Source organism: Biomphalaria glabrata, chromosome 4 (assembly GCF_947242115.1).
Source record: "Biomphalaria glabrata chromosome 4, xgBioGlab47.1, whole genome shotgun sequence".
Lineage (NCBI taxonomy): Eukaryota > Metazoa > Mollusca > Gastropoda > Planorbidae > Biomphalaria > Biomphalaria glabrata.
In genome coordinates this window covers 25,647,857-25,668,958 of record NC_074714.1, presented here as the reverse complement: position 1 = coordinate 25,668,958, position 21,102 = coordinate 25,647,857, and the positions used below count along the sequence as shown (strand labels likewise).

The 21,102-nt window shown below is 38.3% G+C and overlaps 2 protein-coding genes across 5 annotated transcripts in view; one reads left to right on the top strand and one right to left on the bottom strand.

Moving 5' to 3' along the window:
- Positions 1-21,102, bottom strand: part of LOC106068013 (metabotropic glutamate receptor-like) — a 287,096-nt gene that overhangs the window by 111,348 nt on the left and 154,646 nt on the right. The window lies entirely within an intron of this gene.
- On the top strand, positions 1,447-8,574 carry LOC106079470 (cytochrome P450 3A11-like). Its single transcript, XM_013240639.2, has 4 exons — positions 1,447-1,602; positions 4,859-5,073; positions 6,027-6,918; positions 7,934-8,574. Exons 2-4 carry the CDS (start codon positions 4,868-4,870, stop codon positions 8,465-8,467), a joined length of 1,632 nt encoding a protein of 543 aa, XP_013096093.2. The 5' UTR covers positions 1,447-1,602; positions 4,859-4,867; the 3' UTR covers positions 8,468-8,574.

The following is a 21,102-nucleotide window of genomic DNA, read 5'->3' as shown; positions in this document are numbered from 1 at the left end:
GCGCTATACATAAAGTAGTAAGGCCCGTACACTAACAAAGCGCTATACATAAAGTAGTAAGGCCCGTACACTAACAAAGCGCTATACATAAAGTAGTAAGGCCCGTGCACTAACAAAGCGCTATACATAAAGTAGTAAGGCCCGTACACTAACAAAGCGCTATACATAAAGTAGTAAGGCCCGTACACTAACAAAGCGCTATACATAAAGTAGTAAGGCCCGTACACTAACAAAGCGCTATACATAAAGTAGTAAGGCCCGTACACTAACAAAGCGCTATACATAAAGTGGTTATGCCCGTACACTAACAAAGCGCTATACATAAAGTAGTAAGGCCCGTACACTAACAAAGCGCTATACATAAAGTAGTAAGGCCCGTACACTAACAAAGCGCTATACATAAAGTAGTAAGGCCCGTACACTAACAAAGCGCTATACATAAAGTAGTAAGGCCCGTACACTAACAAAGCGCTATACATAAAGTAGTAAGGCCCGTACACTAACAAAGCGCTATACATAAAGTAGTAAGGCCCGTACATTAACAAGAGCAGGATCAGATGAGAGAATGTCCACACCCCACGCTAGCATTGTCAGGTGAAAATAGAAACAACTCTAATGAACTAACTCTACTACTAGAATACCAACATCACGGCTTTATTCAACAAGATGACAGTGAACAGTGTACTTTAGAAATGTCTGATCCCAAGGGACAAACTTTCTCAGTGGTTATCGTAACTTTGTCTTCATTAAACGTGATCCCATACTTTCTAGAAGCATCTAGAAATCTCTGCAGATTAAATTTTCATTAAAGTCAATGCAATACAATAATATTACAACCAATTCGTTCTAATAGTAATGTCCAACCATTACTCTAGAGTCCAACCCAAAGCATTTACAAATGTCTTCTATTTTGTTTGAAGTTGTTCAAAATGTTATTTCTCTATTTCTCAATGACATAATTCCATATTTCTGTGTGCATCGTGAAAGCTAGTTGAATTAGCTAGGAAGCTACCATCATTAGCGGCTGCAGAACAAACTGATGACATCCACGCCTCAACAGTCTTCGAAATCTAGTCAGTTACAAAATTCCACTAACAAAAACATTTGTGGCTTCCAAAAAGACGGACGACTCGGGTCTCGGTGAAGCCTGGGATTTTTTTTTTTTGGAAAAAGGGGGGGGGGGGTCTTCAGACATCCCTGAGTTCACTCAATTTTAAAAGGTGTATGAAATTAGTGAAAGTAAAGGCGGCTGGTCGTTGTGCTGGCCACATGACACCCAGGTTAACCGTCGGCCATAGAAACAGGTGAACCTTACATCAAGGTCTGAAAGGGGAATTATACTTTGTATATACCTCTCAGTACAGAAACATTATTAAATACCACTGCCTCCTCCTTGTTGATTACAGCTGATAACACCACATGGTACTTACCACCAGGTCTGTCTATCACCACTAAGATTGCACTCAAGTGTAACTGGACCAAAATTCTGGACACTCAACGCAAATATTATAAAAACAAATAAACAAATAACTGCTGACATGGTAGAGGCTCAATCTGTACATTATTTGTCTGTGTGTTTTATTAGATACAGTTTTTGAGCCGGTAAGTTTTACAAAAGCTACATTTAATTTACTTTTTTTAATAAACATGTTTCCCATAATGTTTTCTTGAAATTTATTTTACAGCATAAAATATTAGGCTTTGGAATGTATGAGTAGATCAACGCATTTATTGACCCACTCTGTGTCTGTCGTTTCTTGGACGTTTGGATCAGTTTTTCAACCACAGACACTCACCCAATCGTCATCAAGTTTTGTAGACAAGCTCATGCTAGATAACAACACATGAATTAATCAAATAAAGTTAACCAATTTGTTAGAATTTACTTAATATTTTTTATATAGAAAATTAATAGGCTATGAGGAGCTAAGCCATGTGTACAAATACGCTAAAACAAACAAAAAATTGGGGGTTAAGGTCAGATCTAAGTCTATATGCTGTTGTAGTGTCTACATCAAAGACTGTATGCACATTAATCAATTATAAAGAAAACTTTGTAATGGTTTTGGACATTAAAATTGTCTTAATTACCATTTTCTCAAATACATGACACTATTGCAAGTCAAATGTGTAAAAACAGTAGAGTGCCTGCTAGGCTAAACTAGACATAGATATCACACCCCACTGTAAGTCAAGAACATCTTTAATGTGTTCTTACAAAAATAAATAAATTAAAATCCCAAATAAGCGTCTGCAAGTTACCTATATTTTCTATTTAAACACTTTGTTAATTTAAACAAGGTTACAAAAGAAAGTTTGTGTCGAAATACAAACTCAGAATCGGCCCCCGAAGTGGTCCACCCAGGCAGGCTTCAATATTTTCAGAAAGAACATCCGAATGAAATTATATCAAAGACGAATGAGAGGTAACAATGGAGAAAGAAGGTTAACAGATCTTGTGTAGTGCCCCAGCAGATCAAGGGATAGGTGAAAGTGAATGTAAAGTAAGATGTGAACCTGGCCTAACTAGTTCCACTTTCATACCTTGTGGTCTATAGGGCAGATGATGTAAAGTTCATCTGTTTTTGTGGCCTACGGTTAACGAGGGTGTCATGTAGCCAGCACAACGACCAACCGCCTTTGCTTTTCCCAAACTAATGCCAGGTACCCATTAGAGCTGAGTGGACTCAGAGGCGCCCAAAGATTCCAAAGTTGAAAATCCCATTCTTCACCAGGATTCGAATCCGATACCCCCGGTTCGGAAGCCAAGCGCTTTACCGCTCAGCCACCACCCCTCCCCTGGCCTAATTGATGTCTTATAATTGATCTAATTTTTTGAAAAGGCTCAATCTCTTACTTGAATCCTAAAAAAAAATGAAATACTAGGGCATATCTCTAGATAAATGAATGTTTACGAAAATAAAATTTATAAGATTACTAAACGTTTTAAATTGGGTATAACTTATAATGCATACTAATTAGCTTTTTCTCTTTAAAAAAATACTTGCATAACTGATTTTAAAGATTTGATTTTTCGCTTTCAGAAAAAAAAGTAGCCGTTGCATCAGAACTTTGAATGGTCTAAATATTGTGATGTCCGATTTTCAATATCTTTTCTAGTTTACGAGATCTAAACGGGACGGACGGACAGGCGGACAGACGGATAGACATGTCACACAAATTTAATAGAGTCTTTTCCCCTTCCGGGGGCCGCTAAAAATAAAATAATTGTAATTTGTGTACATATACATATATATATATAAAGTTATATATAGTTTATAAATGTGTGTGAGTGAGAGAGAGAGAGAAGAAGAATTGATAGTAAAAGAGATTTTTTTGGGTTTGTCTGTGTGTGAAATACGGGCAGAGGCCGGAGCTTTAATAAAAGATACTAGTCGACCGGCGGCGTAGCATATGCCGCTATTTTGCAGCCCCCCCTCCCCCCACTTAGGCCACTGCCACCTATGCGACCGCAGTGGGCTCCGCACTTTCATGGGACTCGCGCTAATTCTAGGTATATAAATTATTAAATTAAGCTATTTTATAACTTATAACAGATTTCCCGCGGTCTCCTGTCAATTTACCAAGAGCTCCTGGAAATCTCCTGAAATTGCAAAATATTCGAAAAAGTCCTGGAAATATCTGGAAATTATTTAAACCCATACAAATCTCCTGAAATATATACACAAAAATTGTCATTTTGGGGTGTCATTCAATTTGGAAAATGCAAATGCGCGATAAAAAAAAAAACGGCATTATGACGTACCCGTAATTGTGGAATTTAGTGAAAGAAGCTTCTCGCGCCTCAAACTAATGAAGAATTACTTGAGATCAACAACTCTCAAAGATAGATTGAAACATTTGGTAATTCTGCTATTGAGCGTGATCAATGTAGGAAATAGAATTCTTATGATATACTGTATGACTTCGCTACACACATGCTCGTAAAGTAGTTCTGTACGTAGTAAAGAATGAATAAACTGCAAAGACCAATTTATTTTCTAATTACAAACTCTTAATTTTCACTTTATCCGTATCCCTACCCAAACTTGGCCCCACAAAATCCGTTTCGCATTGGGCCCCACAATGGTTAAGTCCGGCCCTGCTATGTAGTGACGGGTGAATACAGAGTACATTACTTGTTCTCTTTCCATGACTTCTTCCGACTTGCAGAAATAAAAGAGTGATCTTTCCATAACATGGTGTCCAAACTCTTGAGCCATGAAGAGAATCATATATATATGGTTTCTCTAGTTATTTTATTTTAACCTAATCTATAAATTAAACCGACACTTGAAACTGTATTGTTCTGGAGAGTCTCTACTACATCACAAAATGTATGACACAAAGTCGACATTATACAAAGATTTCATTGGTTTTATTAATTTCTTTCATTCAAAAAGACAAATTAAAAATCAATTTAAAAAAATAAAAATAATGAAATCGTGACTAAGTCACTTTTGTCGCCGGTGAAGGGGAGATTATAGACATTCAGTCAGAACGACAGCGTCCTTGGAAGTTTTTATTGCACAGTTTGTTCTCCTCAGTGTTGCCTATAACAATGTTAATGTAATCAATTTTTATGGGGAAAAAATGGCAGTTGGACTTCACAGAATCAGCACTAAATTATAAATCAAAACTTATGGCTCTAGTGAAGCAGATATTGTGGAACATTCAATTATGACGACTGCGCCCTCATATGTCTTTATCGCTTTGTTTTGTTGCCCTTTGTGTTGTGTCTAAGATATTGATGTAACTACAAGTATTCTCTAAAAGAAAGATACAATAAAAATAACATCGAAGATGTAAACTTGTATCAGATCAGATTGACACCAAGATGTTTGCCTTTGTGTTTCAGAGACTCACAATGACCTCTACGGACAGTTGGACAATCTTGTCTCTGATGTCCTGCGTGTCCTGCAGTACGTGTCTTGCTGCCTCCCTTGTGGTCATTCTGCTTTTCTACTACCTGTTCAGTTCCAGAAGTGTTGAGCCAAACAACGATGACTGGTCAAGACTTGGTGTGACCTATCCTAACCTGCCAAGTCGATTTTTCGCGGGAACTAACTTTCGGTCAGTTTTTCTTTGATATTTTAAAAAAGAAAAAACTTGAATGATCTGAACTCACTTTGTCCAATCAAAATATTTAGTTTGCACTAGGACGTAGCGGTGGAGCTTAGAGACCTGTTCAAGTCTTGTTTAGAGACCTGTTCAAGTCTTGTTTAGAGACCTGTTCAAGTCTTGTTTAGAGACCTGTTCAAGTCTTGTTTAGAGACCTGTTCAAGTCTTGTTTAGAGACCTGTTCAAGTCTTGTTTAGAGACCTGTTCAAGTCTTGTTTAGAGACATGTTCAAGTCTTGTTTAGAGACCTGTTCAAGTCTTGTTTAGAGACATGTTCAAGTCTTGTTTAGAGACCTGTTCAAGTCTTGTTTAGAGACCTGTTCAAGTCTTGTTTAGAGACCTGTTCAAGTCTTGTTTAGAGACCTGTTCAAGTCTTGTTCAATGAAAATATTACACCACTTTTGTTTCCAAAAGTTGACGAAAGATTGTTTTTGAGAGCGTGTGTACATTCTATGACTAGCTTTTGTATAGCACATTGAGTTAGGGGGCAATCTCTTTTGTGGAACTCTAGAAAAGGGGGTTTACGTGCTGCCTTTACAAAAACACTTAAAAATAAATCTGATAAGGATTCGAACTCGCACCCCCTTGAGTAATCAAACAGTCTCTCAGACACGCAATCGTGTAACCCTTTGTCTCTAATGTCTATTTGAAATTTGTATCAATCTACCTAATTAGCTTGACCACTTGAAGATTGTTTCAGTTCATTGATTAGCCTTTGCCTTATTTCATCTAGTTCTAGCTTGAATTATCCATTGTGTAGTCATTTAAACCTGGGTTTTTAATGTTTTAAATACTTGGATTTAAAATTAACATTTGATTAGTTATTTTACTAAATGACTAAGTTAATAATTTTAAAGTACTTTTTAAAAATTTTTTTAAAATTTCATTGACTTGGATTTATTCCAGGCAACAAGTAGCACTGCTCATTGAACAATATGGCGACATTGTTGGCTTGAAGATCACTAGCCGTATGTGGCTGCTTACTACTAATTTAGATCTCCTGCGGACCATAATGATCAAGGACTTCAACAACTTCGTAGACAGGGCTGATAAGCTCAACTCAAACACACCCCTGGCCAGGTGTTTGTTCTTCGCTAGGGGCAACGACTGGCGGCGCCATCGGCAGGTTGTCTCACCGACATTCAGCTCTGGCAAGCTAAAATACATTTCCAAATCTGTAGACGTTTCGGCTAAGAGATTGGCCGACTACCTGGCCCAGTGTGCTCAAGACGGAACTGTTGTGCCAATTAAAGACGCCAGCGCGCGATATTCTTGCGAGATCATTGCCAAGGTGGCTTTCGGATTAGACGCAAAGTTTGTGAAGAAAGAAAGCTCGGAGTTTTACGAACACGGTAAGAACATGTTGGTTCTCAACCCCGGAAGCATTACGAGTTTTATTCTTATGTTAATGCACAGAGTTCCAAAACTGGTTTACACCTGCAATAAGATCTTTAGATCCGTTCAGCTGTTTGAGGCGGTGAATCTGAAAGCCAACTCTTACTTTCAGGACATTTTAACGTCCACCATCGAGGCAAGAAGGAGAAACAAGAGTTCTGAGTCTGACCAGAAACACGTGGACTTCCTGGATCTTCTGCTCAAAGCTAACGACAACATCAAAGCCGGACGGCAGGACACTGAGGACGAAGGAGTCAGTCACGAGAAGATTGATCTGAGCAAAGGACTTGACGATGAGGAGGTCATAGGGCAGTCCATGCTGGTCATCTTTGCTGGACTAGAGACTACAGCCACTTCTCTTCAGATGTGTTTATTTGAACTGGCCAAACATCAGGAAATTCAGGTGAATGACATTCATTGACTAATAAGTTTATTGTTTTATATACAAAATGTTTATATCATCAAAATGTGACCATCAGTCGTAAATAAACCCAGAATGGAAAAAAAATCTTACTATACTGCATTACTCTTACTATAAACAGCACTGCCTAGACACTTGTCAAGAGACTAAACATTCACAAGACTCCTATAATGAAACTTTAACTACGTTGTCAGGATAAACTAAACTTTTAGATAAGATAAGATAATTTTTGATCCAATCAAATGGAAATTCAGTTTGACTCTAATTGACAACCTAGGCACTTTGTGAACTATACATTTTACATTCCCGTTAAAAGTTTGGGAATTTCTTTTCTCCAATTCTACATAACACTTGGAACTGACAAAAAGAAGATATAGAGGTGGGACGCAGTACTTGAACAATTTGAACAGGTCTTATACATGTATACTGCAACGGGTCTTATACATGTATACTGCAACGGGTCTTATACATGTATACTGCAACGGGTCTTATACATGTATACTGCAACAGGTCTTATACATGTATACTGCAACGGGTCTTATACATGTATACTGCAACGGGTCTTATACATGTATACTGCAACGGGTCTTATACATGTATACTGCAACAGGTCTTATACATGTATACTGCAACGGGTCTTATACATGTATACTGCAACGGGTCTTATACATGTATACTGCAACAGGTCTTATACATGTATACTGCAACAGGTCTTATACATGTATAGTGCAACAGGTCTTATACATGTATACTGCAACGGGTCTACAGAGGTGTGGTCCATAAACATGTTGTAAAAAAATATTGCTATAAGCAAAACAATCTATAATTAAATTTAGGTTTGATTGTTGTTTTAGTTTTTATTAAAATCTCAGTTATAACTTAGTTGTAGTTTAAGATAAATTTGAGTTTTAGTTTTAGTTCTAGTTGTAATTTTGATTCTAGTTTTACAGTACTACAAAACCCGATTATAATTTTTCTTGCTTATGTTTGAATCTAGGAAAAAGTCTACGAAGAAATCACAAGTGTCCTAGCGAATGAAACACCAACCACTGACGACCTTCAGAAGTTGCACTACACAGAATGTGTCATTAGCGAGACTCTTAGGCTCCACCCACCTATCCCAACTATCAACCGGAAGGCCAAAGAAACACGGACGTACAATGGCATCACTATCCCTAAAGGAGCTTGCATCATGATCCCTTTCTGGCATATCCTGACGGATCCCAAACTATGGCCGGAGCCCCATAAATTCGACCCTGAGAGGTTTTCTCAGGAGGAAAAGGCCAAGCGTGACCCCATGGCTTTCATCTGTTTCGGTCAGGGTCCGAGGCTATGTCTGGGCATGCGCTTGGCATATCTAGAGCTGAAACAGGCGCTGGTTCATGTTCTGAGGAGGGTGAAGGTCGTGCTGAACGACAAGACGGAGCCCAAATTGGGCTGTGATGTCGAGGTCAAACAATTTGGGCTCTTGACGCCTGTCAAACCAGTTCTTTTGGCGTTTGAGAAAAGAGAAAGTGGAGCGTCCCATTAGGACAAGCAGCGCCCCAGGGACTGTCAAATGAAAATCTTTGACGAAACTAGTGTGATGGCCATATTTAGATTATTGAAATAAATGATATGTTTTTTGTCATTTGTTAAGTAAGCTTCGAAATTATCAAAATCTATTCAATGTTAAAATAAAGCATTCGAAAAATTGAAAAACAATCTTATATAATATTCCTAAAATACCACAAACTGACTGACTGATCAAGAAATCTTTTCAACTAGTAAAGAGATTCGCTCGCATGAAATTTCGAACGCAGTTCCTTATACCACTTATATCCTTACATAGACGCGGTTTTTGACAGATTCGCAACCTGAACACCACTATTTGCGATACACCGCAAATTTCCAATTAAACCTTTGTATTCTATTTTCGGTATTTGCCCAAATGGCCGCATCCTATGTATAGAAAGCATGAATAGAAATAGGACAAAAATAAGACTTTCTGTATTTTAAAAGCATTTTTTCTTTTACCCAAAGTCAATTTGTAATTTTTTTTTATGTCTTATTGTATTTACATTTCCGCTTCCTTTAGATATGGTCCAAGGAGGTAGAGACTAGATCTATGGGTAGAGACTAGATCTATGGGTAGAGACTAGATCTATGAGTAGAGACTAGATCTATGGGTAGAGACTAGATCTATGAGTAGAGACTAGATCTATGGGTAGAGCCTAGATCTATGGGTAGAGACTAGATCTATGGGTAGAGACTAGATCTATGGGTAGAGCCTAGATCTATGGGTAGAGACTAGATCTATGGGTAGAGCCTAGATCTATGGGTAGAGACTAGATCTATGAGTAGAGACTAGATCTATGGGTAGAGACTAGATCTATGAGTAGAGACTAGATCTATGGGTAGAGACTAGATCTATGGTAAAGACTAGATCTACGGGTAGAGACTAGATCTATGAGTAGAGACTAGATCTATGGGTAGAGACTAGATCTATGAGTAGAGACTAGATCTATAGGTAGAGACTAGATCTATGAGTAGAGACTAGATCTATGGGTAGAGACTAGATCTATGATAAAGACTAGATCTATAGGTAGAGACTAGATCTATGAGTATAGACTAGATCTATGGGTAGAGACTAGATCTATAGGTAAAGACTAGATCTATGGGTAGAGACTAGACCTATGGGTAGAGACTAGATCTATGGGTAGAGACTAGATCTATAGGTAGAGACTAGATCTATAGGTAGAGACTAGATCTATGTGTAGAGACTAGATCTATGGGTAGAGACTAGATCTATGGGTAGAGACTAGATCTATGGTAAAGACTAGATCTATAGGCAGAGACTAGATCTATAGGTAGAGACTAGACCTATGGGTAGAGACTAGATCTATGGGTAGAGACTAGATCTATAGGTAGAGACTAGATCTATAGGTAAAGACTAGATCTATGAGTATAGACTAGATCTATGGGTAGAGACTAGATCTATGAGTAGAGACTAGATCTATGAGTAGAGACTAATCCTAGAATCAAAAATATAGAATCTTTTTTTTTTACAGTAGTGTCTAGACTCTAAATGATTTTGCGCGTGTATGAGTGTCAATAAATAATTCCAGCACTGTCTTTTCCTTTAGACATAGAAAAATAAAATAGAATGTAGAATTCAAACAATTGTCAGAGTGAATGTAACAACATGACCAACAGACCTGTTGTATTATCAGTTGTGTTTTCGTGGACGGGAGTTGTTATTTTATACATTCGTATGTTCTGTAATTCACAGGGTTATTATAAATATAGTGTGTAAGTGGGAAGGAGGTGTATCAAAAAGGGATGAAATGAATGATTAATTACTTTGATTCAAGTGTTGGTAAATAGGGTGTTTGAAAAGCAACATAGAGTCTATTAAATATTTCCATTGAAATTATACATAACATATGTCCTTTTTAGTTGTTTAGAAAGGGAAATTATAAAAGTGATACTAGAATTTACGGCCAAAACTTATGAGTGTGTGTTTGTGTCGTGTGCGTTCTAAGCAGGTCATTCCAATTCAAGTCAATAATCTACGTCAGATAGCATTAAGATGCGCAGAATACAAAAAGAAAAGAAATAGGGAATTTCAGAGAGAAAGAGAGAGAGAGAGAGAGAGAAAGATGGCTGGAAATAATCGCTAGAGGAAGTGATTAGGCTGAATGGATAATAACACTCGACTCCCGCGGGAGTGTAAGGAAGTGCGAGCACATTCCCATGGCACAGTGCTGAGTTATAAGAGAGCTTCCAAGACCTTGTAGGTAATCTAGGCACCGATCCTCAAGAATCAGTTTCATCAATAATTAGTCCTTCATGGTTAGCTTGGTATACTATAGGAAAAAGGCGGGGTTCCCGGTGTGCTCGGCCTTCGGCCATGTATTTTAGTGCGTGCACCCGGAGTGTGCGACTCATTGGAAATAGCTGTGTTAAATATGAGCCCTAGCTTAGACCTTCTCCAGACTAAGCGCTTTATTTAACCATACTTGGACCTCTTCTAGACAGAGCACTTTGTTCAATCAGTCTTACAAACCTAGAGATACAAGAGTTACAACTCTTCTGACAGTAAAACGGTGAAAGAAAAAAGAGAGAGAGAGAGAGAGAGAGAGAGAGAGAGAGCAAAAGGAAAGAGAGCTGGCCGTTCCAATTCAATGCAACAGACACTAGAATTCACGGTCTAGAGTCGAGACAGTTTGTTTGGGGGATCATTCAAATCTAGACAGTTTGTTTGGGGGATCATTCAAATCTAGACAGTTTGTTTGGGGGATCATTCAAATCTAGACAGTTTGTTTGGGGGATCATTCAAATCTAGACAGTTTGTTTGGGGGATCATTCAAATCTAGACAGTTTGTTTGGGGGATCATTCAAATCTAGACAGTTTGTTTGGGGGATCATTCAAATCTAGACAGTTTGTTTGGGGGATCATTCAAATCTAGACAGTTTTTTTGGGGGATCATTCAAATCTAGACAGTTTGTTAGGGGGATCATTCAAATCTAGACAGTTTGTTTGGGGGATCATTCAAATCTAGACAGTTTGTTTGGGGGATCATTCAAATCTAGACAGTTTGTTTGGGGGATCATTCAAATCTAGACAGTTTGTTTGGGGGATCATTCAAATCTAGACAGTTTGTTTGGGGGATCATTCAAATCTAGACAGTTTTTTTGGGGGGATCATTCAAATCTAGACAGTTTGTTAGGGGGATCATTCAAATCTAGACAGTTTGTTTGGGGGATCATTCAAATCTAGACAGTTTGTTTGGGGGATCATTCAAATCTAGACAGTTTGTTTGGGGGATCATTCAAATCTAGACAGTTTGTTTGGGGGATCATTCAAATCTAGACAGTTTGTTTGGGGGATCATTCAAATCTAGACAGTTTGTTTGGGGGATCATTCAAATCTGGGCAGTTTATTGAAAGTTCAAAAGACAGGGTTGTTCCGTCCAAACTAAACAACATAGCCTGTGAGCAATCAACGGGTGTGTAGTACTTGTTATATGTTCGTAGCCTTTAGCTGTGCTCAGAATGGTCAAGTTTATGTCCATAGTTTATATTTTATTTTGCGTTTGTCACAAAACTTAAATTATCAGCTGAGACTCAGCAAGTTATCGGGTTAGATACCAAGGTTTGTAATATTTTTGTAATAATGAGTCTTATATTTAACGCGAGGTTCATGTCTGTGTGGGAACAAATCGGTTCAAACACAGAAGGGCTTTAGTTCGAGTCGTGTGGAAGGTTGTGGAAACTTTTCTTTAAATTGTAGATAGATGTCCAGTATTTCTATTAGCCCAATGTTAAATTTGTATCCGAGTTCAACTTAAGAAACACACACACACACAGCGTTAGTCTTTGAGCTGGTCAAGCAACACTTCCTTGAGTCAACCGTTGGTCAGCGACATCTGTGACCTTACGATTCAGTTCACCTATGAACCACTAGCTAAAGCTGTAGTGACCATTACACTAACAAACAGAAACAGGGAAATCAGTCAATAACACACATTTTTTTTGTTCCATTTTAAACTGGCCTGACATATTGATAGTTCCTCTTGTGAAAGTGGAGTTTATCTCTTTTCATAAATGTCTAGTTCATGTGTACATTGGATTCATTCCATGCCACTGACCACAGCCGCTGACCGCTCATTAAGTCCATGACTAGTTTTTAACAAAGTGATTTGTTTCCCTCAAAACAGTATTTGTAATAGTGAAATGTTGATGAATGACATGTGAGTATAGATATCAGTGTAGATGTCAGTGTAGATGTCAGAGTATTCATCAGCTTCTAAATACTTTCATTAATGTCTTTTATGTCTTTTATTTTTAATTGAAACTGGTTCATTAAGTACCTGTGCTACGAAGGACGTGACGTTAGAGCTCAACTGTCAACAACAACAGACTAAACGATAGGAAGCCGAAATCAAATGGTCAGAAAAAAAAAGGTCGTCTGCCGTATGGGCCAAAGTTTGTGTCTAAATGGTTTCATTTGACGGCTAGTGAGGTCATTGTCCACAATGAAAGAAGAGATGATAGTTTGTGTGCGGCTCATCAGTCTCGTGTTTAATTTGAGCTATCAGTGAAATTGTCAGTTTGGTCTCATCGGTCAAGTTTGGAGAGACAGGAAATGACGGAGACAATGGGAGAAAGAGGTACACTATTGAGGCTTTATAGTTCCAGGGAAAAATAAAACAAGTATTTTGAGGCTTTTAAATAGCAATGAAAACGCCTCGCTGCTGCCTCCATCACGCTCTCTTGAAGCCTCTTATTATTCGCCATGTGGACTCAAAGCTTCATGTCTGTCCTGTTCTACGTCACGAAGTAATGACCCCTAAAAAAGTGGACACCATTCATTAACTCATGTTGTTTTTCCAAAAACATTTAATGACCTCAAATACACGCACCATTGACCTTTAGCGTCTTTCTTTAACCAGGTTAGACTGACACGGTTAAGCTGACATAAACCCGCACACACACCTTTAAATGGCAAGTTCTTTAAGTACAAATCAAGTAAAGTGTTGACAACTTAGAGCATTTCGTAAAGACACAGCATCAACTCCGGCATGAAGACACAGCATCAACTCCGGCCTGAAGAGAATATTTCATATCTACATGGTTACCACAGACACTCGCACGCTCAGATTTACAGGTTCCCACAGACACTCGCACGCTCAGATGAGGACAGAAATTAAATTATTTAAAAAATAATTGATATTGACAATGTATTTGATGAGACATGTCAGTAAACCAAAGCTGCAAATACATAATTGAACTTATTAAATGTTCTCATATTTTTGTATTTATTTGTTACAATGAATCACAGTATTCACAGACATACACGAGCAGTGAGCTTTTCTTTAGACTCTTAAGTGTTGTCTCTGAGTCAATAGAAAAACTATTTCTATTTTTGACAAATGTGTCTGCCTTGACTAGCCAAGACGATATATATATATAAATATATATATATATATATGTATATATATATATATCTATATTATAAAGTAGAATGTGAGGGGTATGTATGTATGTATGTATGTATGTATGTTACTTATAGACATCAAAACCGCTTGACCAATCTTGATAAAACTAGGCAGGAATGTTCCTTGGGTACCAACTTAGACCTTAGTGAATGTATTGTAGCCCTAAAACAAATGTAAGACCCTCAAAAAAAATAAAGTTGTCCGACTCTATTACAGCTATAGTATTTTATGGATCTAGGCCATGTCTACAATGTTGACATGAGAAAAGATAGAAAGGATTTAGACCTAGATCTAATTTTAAGAAATACAATTTGCGCAGATAGTTTTTTACTTTGACACATGAAAAGACAAAAGAAGATCCATTGATTTCATTATATAATAAAATTAACCTTCAATTTTGTGTTTCAAAAGCATTTTTTACATTAATTAGTTCCTTATATCTGTGATTACAGATTTCCTGACGAACATTCTTTCATTAGACAATTCAGTAATGAATCGCGTACTAAATATTAATTCGTTTAATTGTTTACTTTATAATCCCATCCCTAGATCTAAAACTCTAATTCAACTCTAAGATGATAAAACTTCTCTTCGCACAGATAGTTTTATACTTTAACACATAAACATATTAATTAAAGTCCATTCATTTCATATTTTGATCAAATAAACATTCAAATTTGGTTTTCTAAAGCTACATTCGTTTACGAAAGCTGCGAAGCCGAGTTAAAGGCCTAGATCTATATTCATTCATGAATCGCGTACTAAAAATTATTTCGTTTTATTGTTACTTTATAATCCCATTCATTTAACAAAGCTATCGCTCTTTTCGTTTTTAATAGATAAGAATGTATCGACTTCGGGTAAACCCATTTTCGCAAAACTAATTTTATTTTCGTAGCGAAAGAGAAAAAACGTGAAAGGATCATTAGCTACGTTTATCATACATCTAAATCCAATCCACTAGATTATTCAAAAGCATTTTTTACATAAATTAGTTCCTGATATCTACAGATTTCCTGGCGAACATTCTTTCATTAGACATTACCAAATGGTTACACATTAACACATCTCTCTTCTGAGGTCTGAGTCTATTCCTAGGCCTAGGTCTAAAACTCTTACTGAACTCTAAGATGATAAAACTTCTTTTCGCAAAGATAGTTTTATGCTTTAACACATAAACATACTAATTATTGTCCATGCATTTGATATTTTAATCAAATTAACATTCAAATTTGTTTTTCTAAAGCATTTTTAATACATTCGTTCGCTGTTCGCTAAAGCTGCGTAGCCGTGTTGAGATAGGCCTATATAAATTCATTCATGAAAAAAAGTTCACGCATGCGCAGCACAGAACTCTGGATTAGTGTAGATCTAGATCTACGTCTACCTCAAGATCTACTTTATACTTTATACACATGAACATACAAAATTTAGTCTATTCATCTCAAATTTTAATCAAATATATGTAGGCCTACAAGCAAATGTTTTAATTTGAAAAAAAAAAATGGATTTAATTAAGCCTATTAGCAATTTTGATTTGATAGCTTCATTCACACTATTTTTACATTGACACATTCGCTTTACTTATTACATTATTATTTCGTTTAATTGTTTACAAAACACTCTCAGTGACTATATCGAAAGTAATGCGCAAATAAAGACCCGCGGGTCGCGGGTAACATATGTCTAGTATATATATATATATATGCATTACCGACACTCACAAATCCTTTTTAATGATTACATAAATATAAAAAAAATCTGGTTTAACTAAAAATGTTATGTAGTACACCAAACCTTAAATGTCCAGCGCTACCCCCACACACACACACACACACACAGATAAAAAATCCCGAATGTATATATCTACTCGATTTTATAATGTTCTAATGATAGTCCTTTAGATCTAGACTTAGAAGACTGTGCGCAAAATGTTCCAGAACATTCATTTATGAAACTCTTGAATGAATAATGCCTACATGAGGAAACACCCTGAGACTTAGGTAAAGATTCTCTGGCCAAATTTAAATATTTATTTTTCTACTTTCAAAAATTATAACTGTCAAGCTAGAGCTTGCCCAGTGTGGCTAAATAGCTAGTCATTCTTTTCCAAAAGATATACAGCAGCTGTCACAATTCTAGGAAAATTGTTAGAACCGTTTTCGAGAACCGTTTTCGAGAACCGTGGCCAGATTCCAGGTTCCATTTTTTTGTATATATTCGCCAAAGATTGTGCAAGCTGGATAGAGGAATTGTAAAGACATCAACTGTTCATGACTACAAAAAAACACCACTCCTATTTCTGCTACACCACTGTGAACGAAAGAGTAACTATCCTGAGACAAATTAAAGTGACAGTTAGTAACTTGTCATACAAACATTTTGCAGTTCAACAAATGTGTATGTTTGTAGAGTGTGCGTGCTGCGTCAAACCAATGGGCCTGGTTCTATTTCATCACTGTGAGAGGTCAAGAACGTCAAACAATGGTATCGTCTCGACAGAAGTGTGCTTCATGCCTACAGACACGTGACCATCTCTGCCATACCTCAAGCACTATTTCATAACTCCGGGCAGGGTCTATGATAACGTGTCAACAACTAATCTAGGGTCATGACCTTTGATGGTGCTGGTTTAAAAGTGGAGAGAGTTCTCACAGCTTGATCAAACAGTAGATCAAGACAACTATTTCTTATAGCTTTATTAAACAGTAGATCAAGACAACTATTTCTTATAGCTTTATTAAACAGTAGATCAAGACAACTATTTCTTATAGCTTTATTAAACAGTAGATCAAGACAACTATTTCTTACAGCTTTATTAAACAGTAGATCAAGACAACTATTTCTTATAGCTTTATTAAACAGTACACATGTCCAACTGGCCTGATATTTACCCACCAGGTCTAAAAACTGGACTATCGACTGACTTCTGGTCCAACCAAATAGGTCTAAAAGCTGGACTATTGACTGACTACTGCTCCAACCAACTAGGTCTAAAAACTGGACTATCGACTGACTCCTGCTCCAACCAACTAGGTCTAAAATCCCGATGGCTGCCTGGTCGTGCGGTTTGTGCGCTGGACTGTCGTTCGGATTTATCGACCGTCGAGGGTTCAAACCCTGCCCGCTCCCATCCCCCGTCGTCCTGCGGGAGGTTTGGACTAGGAAGTAAACTATCTTCAACTCTGAAGGAACATCCGAAACATGTAAAACATTTTATAAACAAAACAAACATTTTAAAAGCTGGACTATTGACTGACTACTGCTCCAACCAACTAAGTCTAAAAGCTGGACTATCGACTGACTCCTGCTCCAACCAACTAAGTCTAAAAGCTGGACTATCGACTGACTACTGCTCCAACCAACTAGGTCTAAAAGCTGGACTATTGACTGACTACTGCTCCAACCAACTAGGTCTAAAAACTGGACTATCGACTGACTCCTGCTCCAACCAACTAGGTCTAAAAAGGACTATTGACTGACTACTGCTCTAACCAACTAGGTCTAAAAGCTGGACTATTGACTGACACATATTCCCATGGCCTCAAACTTTGGGCTCTTGTTTTCTGCCAGGAGTCACCAGTCCAGTTTGTGTTTGTCTATTGATTCCTTGAGGTATACCACGTGATCGGTCTAGCAGGGTTAGGGTTAGTAGAACATTGTGGCTGACACCCTCCCAGCCAATTATAGATCTCCTTATATGACTAAACTGAGCTTATATTAACTTACTCAGTTTGTCTGTCTTGCATGATTCCTCCCATTCAAGTTGGAAAGTAACACAGTGAATCATTGTCGATAACAACATATAAATCAATAAAAAAAATATTAATAAATTACTTCATTAATGATTTTTGGTATAGAAAATGGAAAGTAAATTTTGTAGGATTTAGAGGAAGTAATCAATGGATACTGAGGAGAGAGATCTCTCTCCTCAGTATAGTGGGCAAAATCTTTGCTAGAGTGGCACTATCCAGGCTGCAAGTGATAGCTTCTAGAGTCTACCCAGAGTCTCAGTGTGGATTCAGGAGTGGTAGATCCACTATAGACATGATATCTTCTCTACGACTACTGCAGGAGAAATTCAGAGAGAGAGACAGACCCCTTTACATTGTTTTTGTTGATCTGACTAAAGCTTTTGACATGGTCAGCAGAAGTGGCCTTTTCAAACTCCTGAGGAAAATAGGTTGCCCTCCCAAACTACTGAAGTTAATTGAGTGTTTTCACGAGGAAACTAAATGTACTGTCAAATTCAATGGAGCCCAATCAGCACCTTTTGAGGTTTCCAGTGGTGTCAAGCAGGGATGTGTGCTCGCACCTACTCTGTTTGGCATATTCTTCTCCTGTCTACTGCATTATGCGTACAGCGACATAAACGAAGGTGTGTTTCTCCATACAAGATCCTCTGGAAAACTATTTAATGTATCAAGGCTGCGGGCAAAAACCAAGGTTAGGAAGCTACTTGTCAGGGAACTCCTGTATGCTGATGATGCAGCTATTGTGGTTGATTCTGATATTCAGCTACAGTCCATGGTTGACAAACTATCTGCTGCTTGCCAGAAGTTCGGCTTAATCATCAGTCAAAGCAAGACTAAGATACTTGTCCAAAACACAAACACTGCACCTCAAGTAAGCATTAATGGCCAACCACTAGAAGTTGTTGATCACTTTTGTTACCTTGGCTCCATCATATCCAACAACACTCTACTGGATAAAGACATAAACAACAGGATAGCCAAGGCAATGGCCACCATGTCACGGTTGCAGAAAAGAGTCTGGGACAACATATTGCTGACTAGCAGTACCAAAGCCCTAGTCTACCGGACCTGTGTGTTGAGCACCTTGCTGTACGGAAGTGAAACATGGTCAACCTATTCATGGCAGGAAAAAAAGCTGAATGTCTTCCACCTCCGATGCCTAAGGCGGATCTTTAAAATAAGGTGGCAAGATAAGATAACAAATGAGGAAGTGCTACATAGAGCAGGATGCCAGGACATCCGCTCTGTTATCAGCAGCAGACGCCTTGGCTGGCTTGGCCACGTTCGTAGAATGCCAGTAGGTCGACTTCCACAGGACATCCTGTATGGCGATCTAATAGAAGGCAGGAGAGCCGCTGGTCGCCCACTTTTACGTTATACGGATGTATGCATACGCGACATGAAGCTCTTCAAAATCGACACTGGCAACTGGGAAGAGGTGGCACTGGACAGATCCACATGGAGAGAGAGCATAATGGAAGGGTCACAGATTGCAGATGTCATACACAACAGAAGCAGAAAGAAGGGTGAAAATGCAACGGCGCCTGGTGATTATATATGCCCAACCTGCGATCGCAGCTGTGTATCAAGGATTGGCCTCTTTAGTCACACAAGAAGTTGCAAAGGGAAAAGATCGTCTCTCGAGACGTAAAATGCCACAGAATCAATGGAACGTTTCTTTCCTTTATATTGTTTTAACACACACACACACACATACACACATACATATACAAAGACCAGCTTAGGCGCCAACTTGTCTTAGCTGGCATAGAAGAGAGCACCTGGATGCATGCAGCTTCAGAACGAGACAACTAGAGGTCAACTAGAGGTCACTCTCACACCGCTGGATACACATTGGAGACGACCAAAAGAAAATCCGCTGCCGAGGACAGACGCAGACGGCGAAAAGAAAATCTAAATCGACCACCTGCGGACAATGGTTTTTCTTTCCCTGGGTGGGTGTTCGACTCCCAGTTCGGCATAGGATTTCTTTGTTTGAGACCCGATCGGTGTAACTGACTCCCAAAATCCGTCTCAGCCATTTTTGTTGAGCCACATTTAGTCTTTTTCTCAATTCGATAGATGACTTCCATGTCTCACATGCATATGTTGCTGTTGAGAAGGTGTCCAATGGCTTGGCTTGTCCAAATAGGCTGCAGCCTTTGGGAAATGCTCCCTGCCTTTCCCTTCGGCACTCTACATCATGGTAGGCATCCCCATCATTTGTAATGATGCTGCCAAGGTAAGTGAACTTGTCAAACTCTTCAAGTTTTGACTTGCCTAGTCTAACAGGGTTAGGGTTTCCATAGTGATTCTCGGTGGACACTATCAAACGCTTTCTTAAAGTCTACGAAGCTGATCGTTAGCCGTTGTTGGTACTCGATATGGTATTTCGTAGAACGAAGATCTGCTCTGCACATGATCTGCCTCTTTGGAAGCCTGCTTGTTCTTCTCTGAGTCTCTCATCTGCAGACTGTTGAAGCCATCTCAACAAAACAGGGATAGAGAGGAGAGTAATGCCCCTCCAGTTGTTGCAGTCTGCTAGGTTGCCCTATTTTGGAAGTTTTACAATGACACCTTTTGCCAGTCCTCAGGGACTTTAGAAGTTCCTCAACAGAGATTTAAGAGATCAGTCATTCTGTTAACAATGCACTGCCCTCCATGTTTTAAGCATTTCTGCTGACACCATGTCTAGCCCTGGTGCTTTGTTGTTCTTTAGCACTGCAATGGTCATGGTAACCTCCTCTGCAGTTACCGGTTCTGTCTTATATAAATAGATACATAAATATATATATATATATAGGCGTATGTATGTATGAATATATTTATATTTATTTATTTAAATATCTATATATATAATTCTCTTCTTCCCTCAAGAGTTTGGTCAAAAAAGTAAAGGAAAGATCACTCTATTTCTGCGGATAAAAGGGAGGGGTGGAAACACGGATGGCTGCGCGCTGGACTGTCAAACCCTGCCCGCTCCCATCCCCCTTCGTCTTGCAGGAGGTTTGGACTAGGAAGTAAACTATCGTCAACTCTGAAAGAACATCCGAAACATGTAAAACAGTTTACAAGCAAACATTTTACAAACACTAAATAGCAGGGCCGGACTTAAGCAGTGTGGGGCCCTATTCGAAACGGATTTCGCGGGGGCCAAGTTTGGGTAGGGAAGCGGACAATAAGTGAAATTTAAAAGTTTGTATTAGAAAATAAATTCGTATATGTATTTTATTCATTCTTTACTACGTACAGAATTACTTTACGAGCCTTGCGTGTAGCAAAGTCATACAGTATATCATAATAATTCTGTTTCCTACATAGATCACGCTCAATAGCAAGAATTACCAAATGTTTCAATCTATCTTTCAGAATTGTTGACCTCAAGTAATTCTTCGTTAGTTTGAGGCGCGAGAAGCTTCTTTCACCTG